Source organism: Temnothorax longispinosus, chromosome 10 (genome assembly GCF_030848805.1).
Source record: "Temnothorax longispinosus isolate EJ_2023e chromosome 10, Tlon_JGU_v1, whole genome shotgun sequence".
NCBI lineage: Eukaryota > Metazoa > Arthropoda > Insecta > Hymenoptera > Formicidae > Temnothorax > Temnothorax longispinosus.
This window is the reverse complement of record NC_092367.1, coordinates 2,507,893-2,529,007: the sequence shown is the minus strand read 5'-3', so window position 1 is coordinate 2,529,007 and position 21,115 is coordinate 2,507,893. Positions and strand designations below refer to the sequence as shown.

The following is a 21,115-nucleotide window of genomic DNA, read 5'->3' as shown; positions in this document are numbered from 1 at the left end:
AAAGTAATGTTGTGTATGTTGTATTGTCGCTGTATGTAAGCTACTTTATTACTTTGCGGTGTTACAAAGAACGTGTCCCTTGGTAATGTTATTAGTTATTTTAAAAAATCTCGCATTTACTTTATTACTTTGGGGTGTTGCAAGGAACGTATTCCTTGACAATGTTATTAGTTATTAAATAGAATGTCTTATGTATGACACGTACTCCTGAAATTTTAAGAATACTCTTATTTAAACAATATTCTCATTTAAATATGTTTGCGCGAAATTACTTCTAATAGTAAAACTATTTTATATTTTGATATTTTGACAAAAAAATTTAAGATAGTCAAAATATAAAAAAAACTACTGCAAATTAGAAAAAGAAATTTTATTGGTATAACAGAAGATATGTTGGATATCTAGATGTGAACGCGCATACTTATCACAGTGTATAACATTGATGGTCTAATTACACGCGAGTGCAAAAGATATACATAGTTTCATGCGGAGCGATGTCGCTGATTAGCGGTGCAGCACATCGTCGTATCAACAATTCGCTAATGACGCCGTAAACGGCTCGTCGATCAAACAGCACGCCGAAATGTCGGCTGACCGCGATCACCCGCGTTTCATACCAACGCAGAATTTGCGGCCTGCAAAAACAATGATTCGTCACACGCTATACGGGTTAACCGGGAAAACGCGGAATAAAAGCAATACGAACATTTCGGTTGAAAATTGTTCGTGTCAATATTTAATCTAGTTAATAAAAGCGGATTTTGGAATATCGTACGATCGTATATGCGTATAGCGTATAAACGCTGTGTATGTTGAACATTAGTGTTTTATTTTTATCAAAACGTGTGCGAAAATATCATTTTTACCATTGTTAAATAAGTACGCTTAAGCATTACAATTTTGTAGAGTAAAAAGGCGAAAAAAACATTGATTTGAATTTATTATTTCTATCGTTTTTTTTTTTTTGCAATGCACTTTTGGGCACTTTTCTGTTATGATCCATCTTTAGATAACAAGTAATCAATTTGATGGGGATGTAAATTGTATCGAGTTACGGCCGCGTCCAATAGCGATGTGTACCGACTACTGTACTTATATGTCGATGCATATATATTCAGTATCATCTATTGACAGAATATCGAACGCGACCTATATACGTATAGTATATATGCGCCCATTGACTGTGCGTTTGCTTGCCATTTACGGATATAAATGACGAGACCTTCGGATGTCTTGTTGCTTCACAGTTTCCTGTCGTGAATTAATGGCCTTGTGAGAATGCACTTGAATTAATGGCCTTGTGATCCAATTTAATTACGAGCATTCGGAATTTTTGTGGCACTACATAACTCTACACGTAAAAACATATTCGTCATACAATTTACTCCCGTTGTAAATTAATAATGCATACGATTGTATCGAGAGATCTTTCGATCCCGTTAATATTTCTGGAATACGTACTCATAGATGCATCAGATGTACGTAACATGCAATGTAAATAGAATTCGGTTCGTATAACACATATGATCGAATAGCACATATGACGATAATATGTGCCACCTTATCGTCATAAATGGATTATGCTACTCAGGCGGGATAACGAGCAGATTAATTTCATTGATTGTCCGATTCATTACCCGGTGTTAATCGCAATTCGAGATTGACATTACCGTGAGGTCATTATACTTGTGTTGGCATGAACCACATAACGGCATAATACCGCCGCGATCGTCATTAATAAAGTATAAACAATCAATGTATTTACGATTAATGAAACGCTGCGCGCGTTATAAACGTGAGTGACACCAATTATACGAAAATAAAACCGGCACGACGTGGCGAGCGAAATTTATTAGATTCTAAAGGAAATATATTCGTCATTGTTGTCATGTGAAATGCTGATTAAAAATTCATTAAACAAAAACATTCCCTCCATTTTTACCGCCCAATTATAATTTCAATATTAGCAGATTCTTTTCATTACACATTATATTAAATTATACACGTCAAAATTTTAAACAATAAAAATTAATTTGGGAAATTATAAATTAATTCACGTTTTTGTTCTAATTTTCAAATCAATCTAGCAGCATGAATGTTTCACGTTATGAATGTTTCAGGGCAAACATATTGCCTGAAGGCTGAAAATAAATCACGATTTTTATTGCAATTTTCAAACTAATTTAATTAACAGTATGAATGTTTTACGTGAATGTTTCAGAGCGGACATAGAATATTCGTCGAATTCATCGAAAACATATTTGAAAATACCTGAGGTGCAGCTGGAGGACGAGAGTCTATACAAATGCGAGGCTACGTACATGGCAGTCAACCGCGAGTGCAACAACGTGCAGCACATTATTCTTAACGTCACAGGTGCGTTACATTACATTATGCGGCATTACCGGATTAACATTTTTCGGAATAAGATTAAATTTTTTATCAAACTGGAGAGGGAAAGTGAGGGGATATTAAAAGTTTATGCTTTTAAAAATTCAATTTATTAGTAATATGATTTTGGCGCTTAATGCACGAAGTATATAAAGATTTTTCGGATATATTTTATAGAGAGAGATACCGAGAGATTTACGGAAACTATTTTAAAACTTTTCGCATAACTTCTCGCCATAAATTGCACGCGATATATTTTTAGCCGTATACGACCTCTGTTTGTTATGCAACCTCTCCTGTGTACATTACGTCCATACGTCAAAAACGTGGTCGCAAGTAGCCTGCATTATTGAAAAGGCAATACGGGCAATACGAAGTAATACGTTTCATTATTCATACTTTTGAAAATCTGTTTGCGCACGTTTGTTTTCCTCACGACATATCTTTTTCTTATTACGTTATTACCGGGCAAATTTAACGTGATATTTCGCGAAAGTAATACGACAATACAGTGTACTCTGGCATTTTATATGATACGTGAAAACATATTTACGATGTCCGTACTACAGTCGGAAAGGTGAAAATGGTATGCGCAAATCGGAACATATCGCAGGACTCGCCATTCCATAAATCAGGCAATGTTTATTTCAAACTAACGGTTACACGTGATCGTTCTCGCCAATATTTCAATTTTGCGCGATATACTCCCAAACGATAGACAACTCGTTACGGATGGCCCTTTTACGAGATTGGCAAGTAACGATGTGCTTCCTTTCGAAACACCTCTCGAAAATAGAAGTCTTATTTACATTTTACGGCCACTTGTGGCAAACGTAAAACATCAATAGTTCATACAATTCGCGTTTTTCCTCTTTATGTGTTGTGCAGCAATGTACTCAAAGTAGGAAGACTGCCACAAAGCAAAAAAATATATAAATCGTACATAAATAAAAATATATATAATAAATAATAAATGAATACTACAATATCAATCTAGATGTTAATAGTGCTTTGAGTAACGCCTATAATTTGATGAAAAAAAAATCAAAGGTAAATGAGACAGTCGTCACAGTCAATTGATAGCGATTTTGTGTTTCGAATTTATGGTCTGTGACTTTTCTTTGGCTTGAATTTTCCTCCTATCTAGTTTCGAATGTTTTTGTATGACTATCGTCACTCGGTATCGTAACACACTGAATTGAGTGAGGGAATGTATGCATTCCGCTATGCATCAAGTATACTTAATTTTCGCGGAAGCTGGGTAACCACGGATAGTGATCTGGGTTAAACCCATGTCAAATTATACATCGATAACTCGAGTTATACCGGATGACTCCTAACTTTCCGAAGAGTTAATATCGACAAGTTGAGCTCAAGTTAGGCTCCCATTGATGTGATATCTCACGTACTCTGGATACGTGGAGTTATTTGATAATTCTTGATTTAACGTTTAGATTAATCTCATAAACGCATTATAGGGTCATTTAACGGCTAAATAGCTTCATTGCCACGCGATGTTATTTAATCAGGTTAATGCTTCATCATTACTACGCGGTATCGTGGTTTACTCGCGCTAACTTATCTCATATCAAATTTATACGGAATTATCCTTGCAAATTAAGGGGAAATCCCGAGAAAGTATACGAGATGTCAAAAATTGTATGTATTACATAAACGACATATATTCTGCAATGTAATAAATATCAGTGTTAAATTTTTCATGGAAGTTTTATTAATATCTAAAATCTTAGTTTGGAAGTACAAGAGACGAAAAATAACAAGTTTTGCATATTTTTGTATTAAATTGTAACAAATAATACATATATCAATAACAAAAGATGAAAAAGATTTTATTTATAATAAGTATGCTATACTGTTGAATTAAATAAAAAAATGTTGAGTAATGCAAGAAAAATCAAATATTACTATAGCTTCTTCTTCCCTAGATATCATCAGAAGCTACATTAGAGTCGGAAGAAGCATTAGCAGTTTCTAATTATCCGGCACAGAATTACGGCTTAATTGCGTTATTAAGTAATTCCGTAATAGGGCCTGCACTTAAATTTCAGATGAGAAGACCTCCAAATTCATCTTGACAGAAAAGATCTTCTTCCTTCTGCCAGCCGCAAGTTTCTTGCAAGGCATACCATTTATAAATGTTGTGTTATATCTACATTATCTTCGGAAGTTTATGAAGAATGAAATAATCCTCCTCTGGAGTGGTTATTCAACGAAGGTAGCGATTTTCCGCGAGTACATGTACGCGAGTCGTCATCGCGACGGACGTGAATAGAATCACTGTGTACACGAAATTCTGGCTGCTGATCTGTCTTCTTCGCTGTCGTGCACCATGCCTCGTGACATCATAGCGAGTTAAACGAGTAGGGTGGAGTTTTCAAGTGTATAATCGCGACATAGTACCTACCTATGTATAGGTACATAGTAACGCGTAAGCAGCATTCAGAAAACTTTCATCTTTCATAATGGAGTATTGTATTCTTCTTAAAGTTCCAAAACCGAAGACCGCCTTGGAAATTAATTTCGCGGTCTAATTAAAAAGATAAAGTCAGAGTAATTATTCTCGAAAATTCTAAGCAACGTAAATTGGATGAAATAATTATTTATTAATTATTCATTAATTCTATTTATACTTGTCATTATTATTTATCATTATTGTTATCATTATGTGTAATATTTTAAAAAAAGTTACGTTAACCTTTTGAAAAGTGAAATAAGAGCTTTATCAATTTTTGAATTATGGCAGATTTCAAGTAGGATGCTCTTTTGTGCGATCGTTTTAAATTTTTAAAAGATTCTCCAACTTTTATCGTTTTGATTGCAAAACCAATTGAAACACGAACGGAACACGAAAGAACTTGGAAAAAGTTGCTCTTGACGCATAACTGATTGTGACCTCAATTTGTCGAACTTCAAGTGCCTCGTGAATTTATGTATCGGGCTGCTTTCTTACGAACGTGTCTTGAATTTTGTTACAAAACGTAATATCACCGTGTATTTAACTGTTTTACAATAAACATAATACTGTTGTGTTACACATATTACAATATTACAATAATTAGAAAGAATGCAGGTTACTTTAAAGGCAAATATCACTAATCTTTTTGTGAAAAAACCTTATAAAAAAATTAATTTTATTTTACTTAACAAGAAATTTAATTTAAAACTTTATTAGTGTTTAAGAATAAAGTAACAAGATAAAGAAACAAAAAATGACATTTAATTAAACGTTATCGAAAAAGAAATAATCGCAAATTTGTTAGATTATTTAATTATAAAGGTCGTTTAGTTAAGGTATTATAAATTTTATTTCTTTAATGAGTTGAATAATTTCAATTATGATAATAATCTTAAATCGACAGTTTTAAATTGATAAATAACTTTAATAAACGTTTCTTATCTTTCTCGCGTGCAGCTAATTGTCTTACAAGAAGTCTAGTTGCTCAGTAGAAGAAGGAAATAAAAGAAATGTTAAAAGAAGATAAATACGGACCATTATTCTTTTCTAACTATAATTTTATATTTAATTTAGTAGTTACGTATATATTGTATGATTCTTATATAGGTATGTAATTAAAACAAAGCTGCATGGAAAGAGAAATTCCAACGACAGCAATAATAAATTTTTAATATCCATTAATTAGTTTTCATCAGCTTTGGGAGATGAACTATAATTCATCTTTCATAAATATTTCACGAGTCAAAAAGAATCTATGAAACATACCAAAATTAAAAAATAGATTTATTGACAAAATGTTTAATATCAGAGCAATTTCTATGTCAGAAAAATGCATAAAAAAAGTGAAAGTAATAAAATTAATGGAAAAGAGGTAAAAATATCATAGCTAAAAAATAGATTTATATAAAAAATAGCGCGGCTAAATTCTTAATTTATCCTAATTCTCAGGATTAAATATTTACGAAAAAAATTTTGTGACTAAGTAGCGCCAATTTCGATAAAATACGGGATACACGTTGTATCTATTATACCACAGCGTGGTGAAGCGACAACGTAAAAGTAGCTTGCGAGCTCTCTTGCGACAGGCGTCGACATTAATCTACATAGAAGAGCACAGCACGAAGCTGTGCGCGAAACGGTATCACGTATCACACCTATATCTGTACTTACATATACAGCGCAGCGCTGCCGGATTATCCGAACACCTCATTCTAGCTAGGACATCACGCTGCAGATTTATCGCCAAATAGATAATATTGTCAGGAAAGTAGAGCGCGCGCAAACAGGATCAGAACGACGGGGATTAGGAAAAGTAACAATTTTCAGATTCGATTATTTTTTAATGTCATAAAGATGAAGTTTGTGAAACTTAGTTCTATTTTAGTATACTACTTCTTTATAAGATTATAAATATAATAAAATTTCCAATTGTATATATATATTTTTTTTTGTATATGCAGAGAAACACACAGGAAGATAAGAAAATTTATAACATGCAAAATAATATATGTATGCGAATTACACTATAGTATAAATAAGTGCTATTATTAATTTTTACGTCGGATATCATAAAGGTTGCGCTTTGTATTATTCTCCCGGCTAATCACTCATTCGCTAGATTGTGCCATTGCAAACTCACGTAAAGCTCTGCAAAATAGCTGTTGGCAAAACGCCGTATAGTTTTAACATGGTGGCGCCCGCGCCGCATGGATGCGCGCTTTTATACGAGATTAGATAGTGAGCTAAAGGTATACAGTACGCGAAACGTTGTTTCTTCTTTCATTTCGTACGTGTTCCGTTTTACGGAGCGTCTTCCTTTTTGCTGCGCAAAATTACAGACAATTGCGATACCTTGTCTCAAAGCGGCGACGACGAAGCCGAGCGTCGCGTCGCTCGGATTCAACGTCGACAAAAATCTCCCAAAAGGTCCTATCAAAATCACTTTCGCGAATTCCACAAGACGTAAAACGTCCAAGCTACTTTCGTTCTACTCTTTAAGTCGCGCAATTTCTCCTCTAGCACGCGATTTTTCTTCCGAAGATTGGAATTTTTTTCATTCGGAATTTGGATTTTTCCAGATCAGGAACTGCACTTATTTTGCGTGTCGCAATGTATTGTTGTCACTGATTTAAAAAAAAAAAGTATTATTGGAGAAAATCATTAGTTGATTTCAAAATTCCCTTTAATGCGCAAGAGTGATCGATCTATTTTCTCATTGTATTAATTCGCAGTTATAATTTTCGCACAATGCAATTTCCCAGTTATTTAAGTTAAGATTTAGGTACAAGTCAGATCCGGTAAATTGTATGAATTTATGTAGAACTAAAGGATGAGACTCGGATCTGCAACGTGATAATGCTAAGCTATTATCCAGCAGAACAATAGAATATATATCTGCACACACCCGTCCTTTTCCGATACACACGAAAGATCGCGGTAATCGGACAATGCATGTATCTGAGTTTATTGAGCGAAACTACTGTGCGAGGGATTGCTGCGCGCGTTCTGCATGTGCATTAGCACTCGGCATTACAATATCAATGAATTCCGTCCTGCTATTCGATGAGCGCTGAAGAAAGGACAAGTTTACGCTTTTACCGCTGACGACTAACTAAGGAAATATCATTTCGCCTCAACTGCCAAGGTGGAAACAAGCGCGAAAGATCGCGAAGTTCGTAACGCTTACTTCGTAAGTTACGCCGATTTCCAAGTGGGAAATACGCGAGACGCGCCGGGGAAAGATCCAGAAACCGTCTTGTAAAAAATCACGAAAGCTACTTACGATCTAATGACACCGCCTCCCACTTTCGAAGTAATCTCTTTCTATAGTCGTACAAAGTTGCCGTCGTAGCTGCGGGTCGTTGAGGCGACTTTAAAAGTCGTTTTCAAGTATATTATTCATAAACTTTATCGCTGTTAGAGTGCGCCGTTGGAATGTTCACAAACCGGATCGCTTTCCATCGTAATTTTCTGGGAATGGCAGGGCATGACAATGACAAATCGGCTATGCACTGACGATATGCGGGAAAAGGGATTTTTTTTGTTTGGTAGCCTTTTTTCACAATTTTTTTTTTTTACAATTAAAAGGGATCAAATTCCGTTCCAGGTGCCAATTAAAAGCATGTTTCAATGCAAACTGTCCGGTTCTTTCAATAAGCCACAACGAAATAATTATTCTTAATTAATGGACTTAACGCGGCGAATCGCTTCTGTTTTCCGTAACGCGAGGAGTGCGTCACGAACACGCGTTTTTCAATATTATGGCAGGTCACCGGCGGTACTGCTTCGAATCGTGCGAGAACAATCAACTGTATACGACCACTCGAATTAATGGCCGTGTGAGAGGCGAAAATTAATGCTACATACATCATGTGTAAGACTCTTCGTTTCGACTTACGACTAATAATAGCTCAATTATTTTCCCAGCGAGAGTCCTATTAACGAATCAATCGATATTACACAGCGTCTCGACGTGAAGATGACGCCAGCATTATTTTACCGTCTAACTCTAGAATAAATCATCAAGTTTTAAAACATAGAATAAAATGTTCCGTTGCGAGAGAAAAATTTTCCTTCAATTTCTTTATTTCTTTCGAATTCGGTTCGTTTCGAGAGTATTTCGGCGATTGTGTTTATGTAAGGTACGGAAGCTTTTTTGTTTATACATACACTGTGCGCACTGTGCGCACTGTGCGCACCAGTTGCCGTCCAATCTTGTTTCTCGAATTGACCGGAATGGCAGTAGATTTTTAATCGACAATAGTAGTCGCACGCTCTTTCTAGTATTAAAGGATTACCCAAACAATTCGGTTGACGGGTTCGAATTCGCGCCGTAGTAGATGGATCTACACAGCGCTGCTGGGCATGCTCTGTTTCGGTTAATTTCACAAAGGTGATTAATTTACCTCTTTCCGGTTTAACCCTTTGTACATGGAGATCCATATTTGCCTTGTGTTCAGACTGATTAAATTTATAAAAGTATCGAATACTTTTCTTAGACTTGGCGATATTGAGTAAAGAAAGAAAATAATTATCAGAAAGAAAGAAATTTATTTTAGCTCTCTCTCAATATCTAATATTGTACATGACTTTATATTTGTATGTGATAATAATTCATTATAATTAGTAGTAGAAAGAAAGTGTATTTTATTATTTAAAGAAATGTATTCTAGTCTTTTCATATTTTGTCTATCAATGTTTTTATGTTTCTATATTTATATATCGTTATAACTACGAAAAAATATATAAAATATGACAAATTATATTATTTAAAGATAATATATAGATATTTTAAGAAAAAAATTTATTACCTAAATAAGTAAGTTTGATAGATTATATATATATTAATATTTTAGTACAAAAGCAAAATGCATGAAGTTCATATTCTGTTGCGCTGTAAAAGCTTTTCACGCTTATTATGAAAAACGAACTCATATATGTATATTTCAGAATATACGCATATGACGTACGTAAAGTTAAATGCATTATGTTACAGCACGAACTCGATATAATTAACGGTAGCAAAGTAAAGACACTCCATTAAAAATGAAATAATATAAATCCACCGTACAAATTTAAATTTTAACGTGTATGGCCTTTAATAGAAACAATATTGTAGTCGAAAAAAATTATTTTGAGAGTGTGAGCAATTATTCTAAAAAAAAAAATTATAGCTTACAAAATGTAGTGTAGGTTACAAAATTTGCCATTCTATGATATTAAACAATTGATTAGTTTTCGATAGTCTTCTAACTATAATGTTAAAGAAACTCGAGGTAGTAAGTGTGCACCGGAAAACATAGAGACTATTAATAATCAGATCTAAAATATAACAAATTTAATACCATCAATTATTACAATTATGTAAGTCCTTGATTTATTACGGCATTAATTTCTTCCATAAGCAGTGAACTATTTCCTCTAATTTAGCAGAATAATTTATTGAACAAAGGTGAAAGAGAAAGAGAGAGAGAATACTAGAGTTTTAACTAATTTAGATAACCTTCTTGATGTTATTCAAATTTTATAAAGGATCACTTATTTTGTGACCGATTGATTTAATCTTCTTTACGTACATGTGCAAAATGTTCGAGAATATCAAGTATAAATTTATTTAACTGATTGATTTTACTTTTGAATAAGTATTCGTTATAATCTTTTAATTTAAACTTATCGTTATGATTTAATATCAATATGTGAATTAATGAAACATAATTTGATTTTTATTAAATTCTTATGCACATCAAGAATCAATGTTAGAAGACGAATAAATGTAATAAAATCATGAAATTTTCGATTCCTAATCTATATTAAAAGAATTTAGAATTACCATCTCAAGCATTCTTCTTGTCTTCTTGTTAAAAATACTATGCGCAAAAACAATTCAATTAAATTTGTGACCAATCCTGTGAGTATAATGAAATATTGTTCTCTGGAAATAAAAGGTGTATAGAGAAACTCGTTAACGAATTGTTTAACGAACCACACGCGTCGCGTTTTGTCAAATATTGATCACACATCTCTCGTTAGTTAACTTTGTAACAGACTTCTGCTTCTGTGTCTTATGAAGTATTAATCTATTGATACCACAGTCTATTTAAAAAAAATGCAAGTTTTATATAGTAAAAAAGTTATGTAGAAATGCGGAGGAGTCATAACTTTATTTCATTATGAATATTTCTCTCTATCTTACTGAATGGAATGTTAATGTAATTTTCTTGACTAGCGGAAAATTGCGAAGATGATTTAAAATTACACAATGCCTACTCGTACGATCATAAAAATTTACTATCTCGTCAGAAGCCCAAGAGCCCGCGAAATGAATTTCACTGAAAAGAATTATTTGATATTCACATATTTGAAAAAGAAATATGTCTACATAGGCTACAACGCGCGCATATTAGAAAAATTGCGAGATTATGTTTTGCGATGTTACTAGCGATTTTACCGGCGAAAAAAAGAGTATTGCCACAATTTTCGCTCAATAATAGTCGCATATATTGAAGAATTCATTTGTATTCGATATTTCTCCCATTCGGTTCCAAATATATACGCATAGAATAGACGAACAAATTCCGTGTGATTTTGCCTAGATTTTGAAATTTTAAACACAAAATTTTAAAACTTACAAAGTAGGAATTTAGATTATAAATTGTGACAGTAAAATCTGTGTTTTATGTCAAAATATGAGAAATAAAATATATAGGTAGATGCAGACTTTTTTGCAACGATCATAAGAAATACAGATTTAAAATGTTTTATACTTCAACAGACTAGATGGCAGTTTAATTTATGATTGATTACGATGAACGTTTTTAAAATTACACAGCTAATGAAAACTGATAGTTTGATGTCTTTTAACAAGACATTGCAGAATATACATCATTCTTTGCAGAATATTTTGATCATTCTTTTTCTGTAGTTCTGGCAAATCTTGTAATCTTATATAATTGTTGAAAATACATTTCAAACTTGCGATTTCAAAAAAAGAACAAATTAAATTCTTAGAATAATTTATTGGAAAAACATAATTGCGATTTTCCACTTGACATTTGAACATTAATCGCTTTTACCATTTTTAGTAGCAAACTGATGATATGAAATGTCTCAGGTAATATAACAACTCGACTTATTGTTAGTCAGAACCTAGAGATACACGGTTAAAAAGATTATGTTCTTATTTCCTCTGTCTATATCCGTGTTATAAAGATTTCAATTTAGCGTGAGATAAGCTGCAGATAAAATCTCAGAAATAGTTGGTAAAACTATATATGTAAGCAATAAAAAGCGAGAAGATTTAAGAAAGAATTGTCTTCTAAAAAAAACTAATTTTTTCTTTACAAGTAAGATATAAAAAAACGTCAGATCTGGATTTATAACAAGCACATTGCGGTCAAATAAATATAATTTCCGATCGAATATAATTAGAATGGAAATCCCCTAGGAAAATTATTACATCAGTAATAATAATTTAATATAAATCTAGAATTATATTTGCTTTATCGATATCTTAGCTTTCCTGAAATGTACATTTAATATTTAAATATGATTTTTCTCAAACACAAATTGAATTTTAGCATAAATTTAACCCAAAAAACCATTGCTAATTGATTCTTCAGACAGGTTAGAGAGACTCTTTAATCAAATTCCAATTTCCTACCATTTGTCAATGACATAATCTGATCGATCGCTACAAAAAAACGGACGAGAACGATTTAAAATTAACATAAAATGGAAGTACTATCAAGTACAGATATGATTCAATATTTGAATCTAACTGCTCGAATCTAGCTACAATTTTAATGAAAAGAATCTATAAGCTTTAATTAAATTAATAATTTTGTTGATCATAAATTATATGTGTCATATCAATGTCTGATAATGTTAAATCGTCTTTTAGAAGCAAATTTATTTGCACAATCAAATTTCTAAATAATTATGCAATTTAAAGATATGTTAGCAATATTATATATTTACAAATTTCCTCACATCTTTTTGATAGGTAAATAAATAATTTTCAGCTGTGAATATCAAAATATGTGGTGAATACAGGGAAAGCTTATTCTATCAGAAAAGCGCTATTTCCATGCACGTAAAATGCACGTAGTACTTTCCATCATTAGCAATTCTTTGAATCACTTTTGCCGTATGATTATCCTTAAAAACGGTATTTGCGCGTAAGCACCCCTAATGCCACACCGGGAGCATATGTGCATGCAAATGTCTCGCGTATATACGCGCGATCGGTGCATTTGTATGCACATGCTTACATGTACACCGACAGCTAGCGTAATAGAACACTACGACCCGAGTGCATTCAGTCGGTGTTACCGGGGGATCTGATTTATAGTGTCCTAAGAACATGGCGCCTATTCGATAAGTGGAAGTCACTTTACTCTCGTAGGAATTGTAGAAAGTTACGGGACTCCTCACGCCAGAAAATCGATGTGACGATGGCTCAGAATTTCAGGGCATACGGTTTACTTCCATTGCGCAAAAGAAGACAACGCTTTATCAGATCGAACGTGCTCCAGATCGGAGAAGAATTGGATGTGATAACACTTCCAAACACCGCGATTAAATCGCTCGCCGCAAGAAAGTTATATCGGAGAACAGTTTCTCGAATCGATAGAATTGTCTTTAACTTAATATATTATATCAAAACGTAATTGTAAACGTATGTGTATAAAATATATATATATTACAATTTGTTAATATATTTTAATAAAAAAAAAAACAGAAAAATCTGGGAATTATTATATCTATAACTCGTCGAATAACGTGTACGATAACATCGAAGTGATATCGACATGACAGGTATAAGATATATCTAATGGGATCTGTGTCTATTTTTTTAGCCAAAAAATATACAGAACAAATATAAATCGTCGAGGGTAAAATTTGCTTACGCTGAAACCTATAGAGCAATATATCGGATCTGTTCATCGATTTGCGTGAAGCGAAACGCTCGAAAATGTCGATACGCTCGAAATAACGTACGTTTGCAATCCCACTCTGTTCAGTATACCGTTATTTATAGCGTACAAACGCAAAACAACAGATTAACTTTTAAACGTTGACGTTCGTGATACCTCGTAAAACGATCGATTCGCATATAACTTTAAACGAAACCAACACTTTATTACCAAGATATCGCGGATGCAATTTTTTTTGCGAAGCATTCTCGTTATTGCCTCGAACATCAAAGCAAAATGAATAGTTTCCCGCGAAGCACTATCTTTGTACATAATAGTAAGTATACGACGTACATTCTTGTTAAGAAATTCCGTAATAAACGTCATTCCTTCAAAGAGCTTATATAAAGAATGCATTTATTCGAACAGGAAATAAGAGACGTAAAGGAACGCGCTATCTTGTCCTGCGGATATATATTAAAGGGGATGACGAAGAAAAATAATATCATATAATCTTATACGCTAACTTAATAAATATATATATATCGTAACGCGCAGATAAGAGCTACGGTAAAATTTCAAATTTATGCGATGCGTTCGAGGAAGTTAGTGGAAATAACAATTGTGAAGTGAAACAATCTTCTACACGATTTTTGTATTATATATTTCAGTGCAACCAGCGTTTGTACGTGTCATCGATGAAAATTCGAAGAATACTTTGAGCACAGGCGCCACTTTAGGACCTATAAATGAGGGTTCGACAATATCACTGTACTGCGAGAGCGGAGAAGGCAAACCTGTACCTACAGTTGAGTGGTTTAAGGATGGGGTGGAAGAGCCACTCGAAGGTAAGATACAATATGCTTATATACGATACGTTGAAACCGATAGGATAATATCTCAGATAAGTTCCTACGCACTTTTGAAAGAATTTGGAAGAAGAGACGCAAGATAGTTCTTTTTATTAATAATATTTCCTCTATATATCTTTCTATTAAATAATTTAGCTATATGACAATATTTAATTCTGCTTGTATTAATAATTGATCACTTAATAAATATGTTTTGTAGTAATGAATTCACGATTCCGATCTGATATTTCAATATAGCTATATTCTAGTTATGTGAAATGAATAATTAAACAAAACGTAATTTTATCTACATAATAAAAATTTAGTGAAATTTTATCTTATACATTTATCTTATAATAACGTAGTGATAAAATCAATAAACGCTATAAATATATAATTTTATTTCCGCGCTTTATTGGAATTGCATGCGAATTAAAATGTATAAAAGAAAGCATTACCAGGGTGAATCATTATTCAAGCGCGGATATTGAAAGACAAAAAAGCCTTAGCTTTCATTAATCAATTATCTGATGGTACTATCAAAAATTTCTTTTATTTTATTACATTATTAATTTTATGCGTACTTTTGAAGAGATATTAAGAGATATTACGTGTACTTTTAAAGAGATATTAAGCGTTATTGCAATTCCTTACTCCACATATGTGCTTTATTATAAATGGGTGTTTCTTGTTTAAATATTACGTACCAAGAATAATCAAGAAATGTTCTATTACAGTAACAAGCTCGTCAACTATCACTGATACCGGAATTGGTACTGGCAGTAGTTTACTGGAAATGCAAATTACACGAGAAGAGTTAGGCGCCACATTCACGTGTAAAGTCAACAGTATCGCACTCGTGGAGCCGCTCACGGTTGATATTAAACCAGACATACACGGTGAGTACACGCACGTTCAAGAACAATAGTAGGATATTTGCAATCTGTCATCAAAAAAATATATCTGTGCGAATTATTGAAGTATCTTTAATATCGTAAAAGGCTTTTACTCGCTGATTTTTATTAACTTACAGAAAAAAACCTCTTTACGTGCTTCACTTTTAATTGCATTGGAAAACTATCAGCTGAGCTAACAATCTGACAATTTTTTTTTCAACACTATAGTACGTCATTACAATGATAACAAAGCTCTCAGTATGATAGGCCCTCAATGCTGAAGTTTTCCAATGTACGTCAATTAAAAAGCATACATTGATCATCACGTGTGGTATTGGCTATACGCGAATCGATTATCGCGTATTTCATTTGATGGGGAAAATGTGCCTTATATGCCAGGATCGCTTACAATTTCGATTGCGTGATATAATTTGCACACGATGTAGTATGCAATTCGATAACCGGTCCGTACAAACTCAATGCGAGCATAGTAACAGAACGAATGTGGATACTTTGACCTAAATTTGCAACAATTCTGCTGGGTATCGTTTATTCATTAAATCAAAACATGGGTAACATCGGGTAAACTCGCCGTTGGGGTATGAATATGAATGACACCACGACCAGGGCAGTATATCAACGCGGCTAAACGAGAAGAATTTTTGCACAGAGTGTATCAACTGCAGAATATGAACTAGCTTAACTTTCAATGTCAATTAGCATTTCCCAATAAGGTCGAAGGCAAGTTACGTAATAACTCAAAGATTAAAAAGTTTGAGCGAGTCGTGGTTCGAAAACGTTAACGGAGAACAAAATTTTCTTTCTCAATCTTATGCCGGAATTACGATGAACTTAACGTAACAGGACGCGAAGTAACGTAAAACCTAAACACATTGTTTTTATATGCGGCTGATTACGATCGACTTTACGTAACGCATATAAAAACAATGTGTTTAGGTTTTACGTTACTTCGCGTCCCGTCGCGTCCCGTTACGTTAAATTCATCGTAATCCCGGCATTAAAAGAATTTTGTTTTGGCTAAAACAGTACACTGAAAAAAAAATTTTTTATATTTAAAAAGCCTTATTTGAATACTCCTAACAACATATTTACTTAATATAATCACATATTTATTTAGAATTAGATATTTTTACTTAATTTAAGTAAAGATAACTAATTCTAAATAAATATGTGATTATATTAAGTAAATATGTTGTTAGGAGTATTCAAATAAAGCTTTTTAAATATTAAAAAAATTTTTTTTTAGTGTGATATAAAGTTTGTCTACTTATTAGACATTTACTATTAAAAAATAAGCAGTTAACATTATTAATTGCTTATAAAAGAAACATATCTCTGAACGTTTTATCGTTTCGCATTCGATATCATGTTGGAAAAGTTATATCATTTCTTTTGATTATTTAAGAAAATGTCTGGCCGTTGCAATATGTATAATTTCAAGTCTAAATAGTCTAAAAATACAGCAGCAGTAAATCTAGCATTTGCAATAAAACTGGGCGTTACTTAATCATTACGTAAATTAAATATTTAGTAATTGTTCTAATCCTTTTTACATATTCAACACGTACACGTACAGTACGCAGAATGCAGTTTGTTGACGATCAATGCTTCGTATTTTCTCCACCTTCGATAATCGTGTGTTACATTTGTAATATACTGATTCAGCAATGTGTTATATCCGCACTAAGCTAACTCAATGTGCGTGTTATGCTTACGTACTATATTATGTAGTATAAAACAAGCGAATTATATTGTGTCCGCGGGCGTGCATGTACTGTTAAGTGTTCTCAGAACGTGGAATTTAGATATGTCAACCGACCATTCCATTCGGCGCAATGCATTAACGTGGTTAAAGAGAAGGCTCTGTCCTAACGTTACTCATCCTAAGTATTCAACACGAGATATCGGGCTGAAATCATTCCACAATTCCGCAGGCATTCGCTGGCATTCATCTCAGAGTGGGTTTAGCCGTAAGAAACAGCTGAGAAGGAAAAAAACCGACCCCATGCCGCGTGCCTCCATATTTTACCGCACAATAATGCAATTCGAACGATCTATGGACGCACAGTTCGGGAATTCGCTTTGAGAAACGGCTCCGCGCTTAAAATCCCTAAAATTCGCGCGACGAGAGTATGGGAGAGTGCAGAGACATCGTGCGCTTTGAAAAGTCCTCCTGTAAAACGAGAGTACACGAAATTCGATTTCGTACGTGGAAAAGTGGTTTGCATCTCGAATTTGGATTTCTGCACGGACAGAACCGCGTGTGCAGTCATAAACCATTCCGCTGTCGAATTTTTAAAATGGAAAAAACTGGCGGAACATATTTTTAAACTTTGCTACAGAATTTGATATGGGATATAACTAATACCTTTTGTATCAAATAAAGCAAAGCAGCGCGTAACTTAAATATAAAATTTAAGGTAAAATTAAAGTAAAATTAAGGTAATCCTACTCCATACTTGTTATAACGATAAGAAAGATTCTTAATGCATTTTTCATTTTATCGGATGAATCGGATTAAAATAATGCGAAAGTGGTGAAAAATCGATTAAACGCGATTTCTCAGGCTTTCAGCGGAAAGATAGTTTAATGAAGTGTATAAAATACTTGCATTTTTCTTAACGTCCAAAAATAAAATTTTTTATTGAGATACTTTGTAAAGCGTCAAACTAACTGATATGTATAAATGAAATAAAATATACACTGCGTGCGTTGTTAATTATTCAACGAGAAAACGCACTTAATATAATTGCACTTGATATAATATAAATTATACTGTGTGTTACATCAAATCACCACAATACAGAGCTGTTGCTCCAGAATTCAGATCAGTATAACAGAGAAACCTTAATGGAATTCTCTCATTAACCGTATGCTACTCCATGCCAATACGTGATTTTAGTAGAAAATTATTCTGTTTCATCAGGTATACGGTTTTCATATAAATTTAAATTTCAAACGATTTTAATAAACTGCCCATTACCCACTTGCGTTTAAAATTGCTGCAAATTACTCAATATTATTAAACAATAATGTAGGTGTCTATAGAACAGAATACAGTGATACTTCTGTTATTTAAGCAAAAATATACCGTCTAGATAAGCAAAATGTAATTTTCTCTATTTTTTTAATAGCACGATCATAATACTAAGCTAAAATGTAATATTCAAAAATTTTTTTATTCGTTCACGTATGCGTGCATCGCCCCTCCATGAATTCGCCGATTAAAGTACACGCCCGTCATTACGGCGGTACTTGTAATTACAGCGCGCCGTACCCGTTATTTGAACATTATTTAAGCGTGTATAGCGCGCACGAATTTTGCATGTTGTAAGTAATTAAATGTCCATCACTTCGTGAGAGAAGGGATTTCCGTGCATCCGCGTGCGTGTAAAATCACTGATAAATTTATATAAAATTAATGTGTTATTATAGACCATTCTTGTGTTGCGATTAGAAATTTATTAACATTATAACCGAATTTATTAACATTAACCGAATTTCACACACCGCGTGTAATATCATTGCAGAAATAGACATGCGAATACGCGTAATTCTCGATAAACGCGTTGTTAAATACGAAATCGAGATTAATTTTCTCGCTCTCGCGCGTGGAAGTGCGTCGCGGTGAATAAGTAAAATTATTGCGGGTTGATCTCTCATTATTAAATTATTTATTTATTCGCATTTAAACAGTTATTACGATAAATATGACGCTGTGATATTGCCGGAGACGAAATTAATATCTTACTAAATATGCAGCTTCACTTTATGCATTGTGCGTGTTAGAATTGTCGACATGTATGCTGTTTATAAACCAATCTCTCGCAATAATTATTATCGTCTCTCAACAATTATGACCAGATTTAGGTAACGTAACTGCTATAATGAGGACGAACCGAGGCTCTTCCGATAAATGAAGTGCGGCGCGCTATAATTATATCAACTAATTGTTAAACAACAATTTTTATTCGCATTAAATAATGAGATTTGCATAATGGGTTCTTTGGTGAGAGAAGAACGCACTAGCGCGGTAGGACGAAAAGTTATTACGCGCTAAAAAAAAAAACAATAAGCCGGGACCGCGTGTTGCGTGTTCTTTCTGATAACCGATAAAAATGCAATTAAAGAGATAAAAATGTAGTTAAAGAGGCTAATAATATATTATTTAGATAGAGATTGCGGAAAATGCATTGATATATTAGAATCCGTTTTATCGTGAAAAGCCTCGGTTTTGTCGATATTAAGCCCTGGATTATAGGTCAACTAATCATATGCTGCATATGATTATCTAATAAGAATAAATTTTATTCTACTAACATTTTTTATTCCATTAAACTTTAAAAAACTTGGAGAGACAAATATTTACGAATAGTATCCAATTCTAACTATGTGCATGTATTTTCTTTTGCAATTTGTATTATTAGCGATTCTCCTTCATTATACATATAAAATTATACAGTACTATTAAAGTACTTTTCAATGCTTTTGCGTCGGCACTGTTCATTTCGATCCCGTATCGTGAAAAATTGTCTCTCAGCGCGATAAAAAAAATTATTGAATAATTCTAAAAGAAGAAGAAAATAACAATCATCAAACGCGAGTTTCAAACGCGAAGCGCAGGTTGAAATTCTTCAGCGTGGTCAGTTTGGTACAGAAAATATAAATAAATTCTGTGAGTGAATCGTTTCTAACGATCTGCGGTGAATTTAAAGAGGAAATGTCGCGAATACCCGCGGGATATATCTGCGAAAATCTCACGGCCCCCGCAGCTGCTCGTTGAAAGTCGTGGAAGCAAGGTTGCGGGCGAGTGACAAGAACTCGTGAGCAGGCACCTGACGAAGTTTTCAGGCGGAGCGCTTCTTATAGGCAAACAAAACCAGGAAATCGCATTGCCATTGGCTACAGACTTAAAAAGTCTCGTAGCCAGCTTATCGGGTTGCGAACTCTCAGAAATTTTCGGGCGAGCAGGAAATTGGCTGAACGGGTGAATTTCCACGAGAATGAAAGAAGGAATCCTATCCCCCGTGTCATGTTAGACGTATCTTGAAACTGACTGCGATTAGAGGAACATTCTTGGAGATTTTGAAGCTCTGAGAGAAGACTTGCAGTTAAAATTACTTTTCGCAAAAATGCGAAATGTATTTTCCTTATTGCTTTGTGCTTTTATATAAAATCGATATTTAAATTAAGAGACTCTGGCATACTATGTATACCTGACGGATGCAATTTTTAAATTAGTTGTTAAAGATTGTTAAAAGCTTTCAAAACCCCAAGAAATTTTTATACCTTAAAATTTAATCTTCCGTTTAGCGGTTTATTGTGCATTATTTCTTATTATGCAAATACGCAAGACATTTAGCAACTTAAATTAACTAATTCAGGATTAAGAATTCAATAAGACGATTTTATTTTACTAAGACTCTGAAAGCATAATTTCCTTGTAAACTTTCGTTTGAAACATTATATCTTCACGCTGAACAAGGTATTCGCGTTAGTCACTTTAGTCACTTGAAAGCATAGGTGTGATAAAACACGTCCTATAATGCAATCCACTACTATCCA

General features: G+C 33.4%; 1 protein-coding gene across 9 annotated transcripts in view; it reads left to right on the top strand.

The window, feature by feature from the left end:
• Window positions 1-21,115, top strand: part of Nrm (neuromusculin) — a 161,246-nt gene that overhangs the window by 101,131 nt on the left and 39,000 nt on the right. For all 9 annotated transcript variants that reach the window (XM_071791011.1, XM_071791016.1, XM_071791012.1 and 6 more), the window contains exons 3-5: window positions 2,222-2,376; window positions 14,454-14,630; window positions 15,371-15,532. In XM_071791011.1, the coding sequence (XP_071647112.1) occupies window positions 2,222-2,376; window positions 14,454-14,630; window positions 15,371-15,532 (494 nt within the window). The remainder of the gene's footprint in view (window positions 1-2,221; window positions 2,377-14,453; window positions 14,631-15,370; window positions 15,533-21,115) is intronic.